Source organism: Arabidopsis lyrata (genome assembly GCF_000004255.2).
Source record: "Arabidopsis lyrata subsp. lyrata unplaced genomic scaffold ARALYscaffold_231, whole genome shotgun sequence".
NCBI classification, from domain to species: Eukaryota; Viridiplantae; Streptophyta; class Magnoliopsida; order Brassicales; family Brassicaceae; genus Arabidopsis; species Arabidopsis lyrata.
In genome coordinates, this window is record NW_003302389.1 from 1 (window position 1) to 8,626 (window position 8,626).

The following is an 8,626-nucleotide window of genomic DNA, read 5'->3' on the forward strand; positions in this document are numbered from 1 at the left end:
AATGGTTCTCTCCGTATCGGAGGAAAATGATGAAGGCGATCTCCAAAACGTATTGCCTTCAACGTCGGAACAGATCTCTGAAAAGCAACGTGAGCTGAACGGTGGCAGCAATTAGTAAAAGAACGGGAGATGCTAATGGACCTGGTAAAAGAACCAGTGGCGGAGGATGGTCCGGTAGCTTCGAGTAGATCAACACCAAACTTTTTTTTTTTTTTTTTTTTGGTAACCCAGGTATCAACACCAAACTTTGAGAGCAAACACTGGTGTTAATTTGAAACAATTAAAACTTGAATTGTTTGTAACTTTTTAATGATAATGTGTTTTTACTAAGGTCTAACTAAATCTAATATATATACCCATTTTAATTTAAATGATTGAAATGTCTCGTGAAACTCCATAAGGTTATGTCTCTACACTGATCGGTTTGGCTTTTGTAGATCTTCTTTTTTCTAAATCGTAGTATTCCGACTCTTTATATATAAATATATATTCTATGTATTCTAGCTGAAGAGGCACAACATTTTGAGCGATTTTCTAGTTTTTAAGGTTGTTCATCTTTTCATAGTTTTGTTTAAGAGATTTCTCTAAACCCTTTGTGAATCTCTATTCAAACACATGACCTCTTCTTCTATTGTGATCATGTGTACTGTGCTCATATGTGAGTAGTCCTATCATTGAGTTTTGCAAGTTCTACTTCTTTTTTTTTTTTTTTTTTTTTAAGAAATATATTAATAATTGGACTTTGCAACAAGAATTGGACCAAAGTCTTGAGATTACAACATGAAGAACAGATACAAAATGGGAAATTAGAAAATGTCTTTTGCGTCACCGGAGGAAAGATCGGATCCTGCTGATCGACGGATGCAGAGAAAAGGTAGGAATTCCAGCAAACACGAGACCCACGGTTTTGAGGCAGCTACACCAGATCAGAACCCTCACCGCCACCGGAAGAGCAATGCACAAAATTTGAATCTCATTATGTATTCAGAAAATACTCTCTTCTTCTTTTTCTTTTTTTTTTTGTTTGTTAAAAGGCCTTCAGAAAATACTCTTTCAGATTATTAAACTCATTACATTAAAATTCAACGATTCCCATTTAAATCATCATCTTTAACCGACAATTAAAATTAACCGGAGAACCAGTACCAAAAAAAAGTCAAAAGCAAACCCCCGATCTCGGCATTGCTTCAGAGATCACCATAAAAACCTGGCGGATTTGGCTCCGGAATGATCTCCGTTTGGCTTAGGAGCATCAACAGGACGGAAGACATTACTGGTCTATCCTCTTGACGACCTTGAACACACCGTAGTCCAATTTGGAAGCACCGTTTGACTTCATCGGATGATGGATCTATCATGGGATCTATGACACATGCCCACTCTCCCTTGCTCCATTTCTTCCAAGCCTGCAGTTGTTAGTAAAATTTATGAATGTTTTTTTCTTTTTCTTTTCAGTTGCTTTTGACTATAACAGAAGAAGATCGACTCTAAAATCAATCAACTTACGTAGCTTAGAAGACTGAGACCATCGTTTGCCTCGGCGAATCCTCTGTTTCTCTTACCGGATAAGATCTCAAGAACCAATACCCCGAAACTGTAAACATCTGACTTCACCGAGTATGTCCCCTCTTCCGAGTATTCCGGAGACATGTAGCCACTGCATAATTAAAATAACACGATTAAACATCAAAGTTATAAATCGAAAGATGATGATGATAATCTTTTTGACTGCGCTTACCGCGTTCCGACCACACGTTTCGTCTCAACATTGTTATTGCCCCTTTCAAAGATCCGCGCTCGAGATCTTCGGGATCATATCTTTATCAAGCAAGACGTTGCTTGGTTTAAGGTCCCTATGTATGATCAGAGTTCCCGAATATTCGTGAAGATATAAGAGTCCACGAGCAACACCTATGACAATTTCAAATCTCTTGGGCCAATTTAGCTTATCACTTTGGGTTTCGTCTACAAATAGATTATAAAAAAACTCTTGATCAGATTAGTGTCCTTGTCATAGAAGACATTGAACTGTTATAACATAAACAAAACAAAAAACTCACCAAAGAGATAGAGATCGAGGCTTCGGTTCTCCAAGTAGTCATATATTAACAACTTCTCCTCCCCATTAATGCAATAACCGAAAATCTTAACCAGGTTTAGGTGTTCTACCTTGGTGATCAGTTTGAGTTCGTTCTTAAACTCATCAGTGCCTTGATCTGACGTATTTGACAGTCTTTTCACAGCAATTTTTTGACCGTCAAGTATTCCCTGTTTAAGTTATATAAAAACTAGTCTGATGTTTCTTCTTTTCAATACAAATTTGTGTCGGTACTTTATATAATTGATCCGGTACCTTGTACACGACACCGAAACCACCTTCTCCAAGCTTATTAAAAACAGAGAAATCATCTGTGGCACGGGATATGGTTTCGAAACTCAACAATGGAAGTTCCGTATTCTCCACTATGTTTTCTCCAGACATATTTTCTGTACATGAACAAATTTAATACGAACGTTGCTCTTAATACATTGTATATAAAATAAAATAAAAAGATAAAAGGTCGTAGCAAATTTAATTACCAGTAGGTGTTGCAATAAGCTTGTCATCACTGCAGCTCAGTGGGGCTTTCCTCACACACCCATCTCCCTTGTTTTCCAAGGCCCATGCTTCCTGGTCCTTGGGCTCAAAACATCGCATACACTTACACGCCATTAATATGTCACAGTAGCTGTAAGGGCCGCAAATTCCATAGATATCGCATTCCTCAGCCACAGAATGCCACAACAGGTCCCATTTCAAGGATGTTTCATTCCACATAAGCTGTTGTACGGAGGTCAATGTCAGTCTGGATGTGTATTTACTATCCGACGTCTGGAATGAAAACGAGACCTCTTCCTTGTTCGCTGTTAACGTAAACGTTATATACGTCAAAGGTTGGTTTCGTGGCACGCCAAGAGATACTACGCCGTCCCATGGACTTACCCGTTTCACTTTGGATCTACCAGACCAAAGGAACAATGCTGGAAAGCCTCGAGTTCTACGTGCAGCTTCGATTTGATAAGTAAATTCGCCGCTTGACGGATCAGTTAGATCTTTCCAAGAGGTCAGGAAACTATAACGCCCCGTTCTGAGCTTCCAACCGAGTTTCATCCCTGGAAGTAAAGTGTTTGTTGGAAAATCGAAACTTTGCCACAAAACCTTATTACCACCATCTTTGTTATTGGATTGTCTCAGCACGAGATTTCCTTCGTTGAGAAGCTCTGCCACAATCGAAGATCTCTCACTTTCCTCCGTAATACTCGTCGACCAAACAACAGTATTCGATTGGTCAGAGAGAAGGATGTTGGAATTCCACACGCGGATGGTTCCTATAGGATTGGAGAGAGGGTTGTCTCTGTTTGCAACCCATACATAGGTTCTTTCGGAGATTTTCTTATACCAAATACCGAGATACCAACGATCCTCATCCGGGGAACTGTACTCAGGTTTGAAGATACCAAGCTCGAAGACCTCATTATGAGACACAATGGTTTTGTTGCTAGAGATGGTAAAAGGTTCTGTAGAAATCAAAGAAGTGCCGTAGCTGAAGAATACAAAAAATGATGAAATGAGAAATGAAAACAGTACGAAAGACTGAGGATTGTTTTTATTTTTCATCATCGAATCTGTTCTTCGTCTTTTCTTTTTTTTTCCCTCTGTTTATTATATTATGAAACTGTATCAACTTGTTAAATGAAGAGAGTTATTTCTACACTGAAGAAGACTTTTTGTCACACTTCAATTAATCCTATGGAGACAGAGCACTAGTTTCATTGTATTGATGAAGAAAAAGAAGGCCATGTTCTAAGTCTTTCCACCACCTCAACCAATTGCGAGTCATCCACACCATAAATCACTTTGTCCATCTTGTGACTATGCATGCTTCTCAATACCATCATGCTTTCTCTATTTACCTACGAAAGTGATAGATATAAATATGATCATATAACGTACCACCTAACCATCTCATATTCGTCTGTCCATAGATTTTGGCCCGGTTTGATACTTTATTACTTTAACTTACAATTTGCAAACACACCAAAAATCTTTAAAATCGCTAATTTCTAAAAATTTACCATTTACTTCTAAAAATGCTGATTAATCATAGGAAGTCAAAATATTATGCAATATAACTATTTTTCACTGACGTATAAGTTTGTAAAATTTTGGTAAATAATATGTTATATCGAAGTTTTCGCGACGAAAAGTCCAAATCTACTTTTAATTTTTTTTAAATATAATGTATAAATTAGCAAAAGTTGCCTTTTGGAAGGGTCTTCTTTGTAGAAACCCTTTTATTTGTTTTATATAGTTTTGTCAAAATGTTGAAGAGGACTTGAGAAGAGATTTTTTTTTTTTATTTGGATTGAATTAAGCAGTTATATACTCTTACACACGTCATGTCTATTTACATCTGTTTCACAGCTTGAAAATGCTCTTAAAAAATATACAATATTACGAAATAGTCAACTATTTATGTAATGATCATTACATTGATCAACTTTTACAATTTTGCAAAATTATTATGAAATTTCAAAAAAGTTCTTTTTCTAATACCGTATTTAAAAAATGTCTCTTTCCAATAACTTAATAAAAGAAATTGGAGATCTACATAAATATTTGTATAATCTTATAAATGCATACATAATCTATCTTTATATGTATGTAAAACCTTATAAAAATCTTATAAATATCTTATAAATATTTTGTAAAACCTTTAAAATATTTTGTAAAACTATATAAATACTTGGATCGAATTTCCGAATAGTATTACTATCTAGAAGCACCTTACAAACCTTATAAGACTTTATAGATTTTTCAGATTTAGTAAAAGACATTTTTAAAAATGAGGACAGCGGAAAGAGTCATTTTTAAAAACTCATTTCTAAAAAGGACACACTAGAAAAGATATTTCTCAAAATTTCTAAAAATTACAAAAATGCGTGAACGTAAAAATTGTTGAATTTCCGATTACAAATGTATTTTTGTATCATAATCATAAAACGATCAGAGATGAACGGTATGAAATATGTATTAATGGTGTGTATAACAAAATTAGGTAAGAAGAAAACCTTGATCAATAATCGAATAAAAATTTGTCCTTGCAAGTTTTTTTTTTTTGGTAAGATTTGTCCTTGCAAGTTGCAAGTTGATAAAGCTTGCAACAATTTTTAAATGAAGAAAGAAAAATAAAAACAAAGATATTATAATCTTTAAAACGACAACTTTGCATGAAAATTTAAAATTCCAAAAAGTTGGTGTCCTTCACATAATCACACCACACACCACCATCACCATCACCATCATGTAAGTATGTAACACCAAAAAAGACAGTTGTTTCAATATAATACTAATCATTAATCATATAAAATTTCTAATTTAAAAAACTTTTCCTAGAAAATAATTATTTAGACCACCTTCTAATTTATGTTGATTTAATTACCGGAATGGGCTTTTTCTCAGCAAAACTTACGACATCCGGTACATCTGCCAAGTCTTTGGTTTTAGGCATTTTTTCCTGACTTGAAATGTCTACATTACCCTTACCCACAGTTTTGTGTGTTTTTGTGAGAAATGTCAGAGATGATGGTGTCGATCAAAATCCGGTGGTGTTGGTCAAGAGATGAGACGAAGATGAAGACACTGTAAACAAAATGGTGGTGATGATGATGAGATCCAGTGACGGATGAGGAGATGATGAGATCTAATGACAAATTTTGTTTAGATTTAAAGATAGATTAAGTAGTTTTGATTTGATTTATGTTTCGATTTGAACCCTTGGGTTTACTAGATAGTATCCCCTAGGGTTTAGCTTCTTTATTCAAAACACAATTGATTGAATTCATGGGATCGGAAAAGATGTTAGCGGCGGAGGTTTTGTGTTTCGGATTTGTGTGTTCGGAAACAAAAGAGGTGTGGTGTTGAAAGTAACAGATATGATGTTGATGGAGCACGAATATGGTGTTGATGGATTTGACTGAGACAGGGAAGGTTGTGGTCGGAATCGAAAATTTTGGTCGGAGGAGCCGCAGAGTCAATGTCGAGAAGAAAGAAGGAGAAGAATAGGCAGGGGCAAAACAGTCTTTTGACGAAGCCCAAAATACCTAAATGAGTAAATATGGGTATTCATTCCATTTCTCAAAATTTTGGACCAAAAAAGGCCCAAATCAACAATATTCCCAATTTATGTTCTTCTTCTCCCTCGTTTTCTCCCATCTATATACTTAAGAAGTTTCCTATTTATTTGTGATTTAATAATTCTATATTCAATATTATTTTGATGGAAATGCACTGTCAACCCAAATAATTTTGATGTTTTCCTGATTTATTCACAACATATAATAACAATTTAAGAAATATATAAGGAACGAAATAACTAAAAAGTGTCTGTCTATAAAATTGTCAAAGTACTCCATTAATTTTTGTTGCTGTCAACACAGTACTACAAAATCCAAATATTTCAACTTTCATGAGTTGATGATTGTTTATATTATACATCATTTAAATACTCCATAAACATCATTAACTAGATATTAACCCGCGGTACACCGCGGGTCTATATTTTCCCTAAATAAAAAAATGATTTTTTTAGAATGATCTATAGATATATGGTAAACCGCATGTCAATATTTTATAACTAAAAAATCAAAATTTAAGTTGTATTTGTTTTATTTAGTGTTTAAGATTGTATAATTGTATTTTGATCGCTAATTCTAGGATTTTACCCGTAATATACCATCCCGTATTAATATCGATCTAAATCCGTCCCACTATATAACCCCGTCCCGTGAAATTAAACATCATTTTTGTAATTTTTTTATAAAGTTCAAATATTTCTAATATTTGAAACTTCATAAAAGTTTTAATATGACCCAAACTTCATAATTGTATTTTGATTGTTATATCTAGGATTTCACCCGTAGTATACCGTCTCGTATTAATATCTTTTATAAATATTTATAATGTTTAAACTACTTATAAATTCTTATAAAATTCAAATATTTATAATATTTGAAACTTCATAAAAGTTATAATATTATAAATAATTAAAACGTTTAATAAAGTTAGACTTTTTTAAAAGTTTAAATAATTATAATATTTAATTTTTTAATAAATTTTAAATATTTGGATCCACATTTATACTATATACTATAGAAATTAGAGTTTATGAGTTTAATAAGTATACTTTAATAAGAATTATTACAGTAATAAAATTTACAATCAATTATATATGTCTTACAATTTGGATGTATGAAATTGTTGATCTCATTTGTAAGCATGAGTGGAATTCAAAACATTTGGGTTATAGTTTGTATTTTCGTTTTTTATTTTTTCTTTTAAGTTTTTTAAAAATCAATGCTATCAAACTGTAGTTATCTTATATATATATTAAGATTATCATTAAACATGAAGATTTACCTAGAAAAAATAGGGTGAATAAAAAAAACTAACCATATGAAAGAATCTGACGTAAATTTAAAGCATATGCTCTTGATAATGGCAATCATCAATGGGTTGCTCATCTTGTATAGGATTATCTACGCAAGACATCAAATGTTTATTAAATTCATGAATCAGAAAAATGAAAGTTCATATAACAAATAAAGATTAGAATGGGTAAGAAGAGGTATTTGTTTGATGAGTCTTCTAATCGAGTAAAACTGTGGTATTTATAGGGTAGGTAGGCATCTAGGTTTATTATTAAGGTAGTTTGATAATATCTTGGAGAGAAAGTAGAAAATCAAAGATATTATATACAACGAAAGTTTAGGATATGTTTAAGGAAAGATTAGGAAATCGTTATATAACAAAATTTATTTGAAAAAGATTGTAAATGATTTGGTTTTGCAGAGAATCTTACAAAAAAGCTAAGCAACCATTTAAAAGGAATAGAGCCGATTAATGTGGTAATTAGTTTAGGAAATCACATTAAACCGAATTAAAAAATAATTATAGTCATAACTTTGTTTCTTAAAATCAAATGTTAAGAAAAATATCGAAGAGTATATAATTATGGTATCATCGTTGAGATTTTCTTGGGCGGGAATTATGGATTCAATTAGAGAAGGGAACCATATAATGGAAAGAATTTAATTAGCCATAATTATGTTTTAAAAATATTTTATTGCATAATATAAAGAGAATATAGATGATATATGGTAATTAGTTAGGATGGCATAAATATTCGAAAATCATCTCAAGATAAAGAGTAATATAGCCTATTAATATGAGAAGAAGTTAAGGAATAAGGAAACATAAATATATGTGTAATTATCTATATCAATAACGTTTTTTTGGTTAGAGATATGTAGAATTAAATGATACTTTAGTATTAATTAAATGCTATCCAATATCTCGGAGATTTAATTTTAGAAACAAATCGAGGACTAAGCAGAGATTTTTGCCAGATTCGTAAACGGAAAATCTTTAATGCTACTATTGATACACAAGGAATAGAACCCATTTAATGTGGGACGTATTTAAGGAACTACGATTAACACGCATTGTCTGTTCACTTTAGTCTTAAATGTCGTTTTTATTAAAATATTCCTTAAATCTCTTATTCTAGATCCGAATAGGTTTAAA

At 32.6% G+C, this 8,626-nt stretch overlaps 1 protein-coding gene across 1 annotated transcript; it reads right to left on the reverse strand.

Moving 5' to 3' along the window:
- Nucleotides 1-1,037: 1,037 nt before the first annotated feature.
- On the reverse strand, nucleotides 1,038-4,299 carry LOC9298774 (receptor-like serine/threonine-protein kinase SD1-8). The gene is given in 7 exon segments (XM_021016377.1): nucleotides 1,038-1,406; nucleotides 1,507-1,657; nucleotides 1,739-1,798; nucleotides 1,800-1,965; nucleotides 2,061-2,268; nucleotides 2,354-2,487; nucleotides 2,581-4,299. Coding segments are annotated over 7 exon segments (2,019 nt in total). The 5' UTR covers nucleotides 3,662-4,299; the 3' UTR covers nucleotides 1,038-1,187.
- Nucleotides 4,300-8,626: the final 4,327 nt, after the last annotated feature.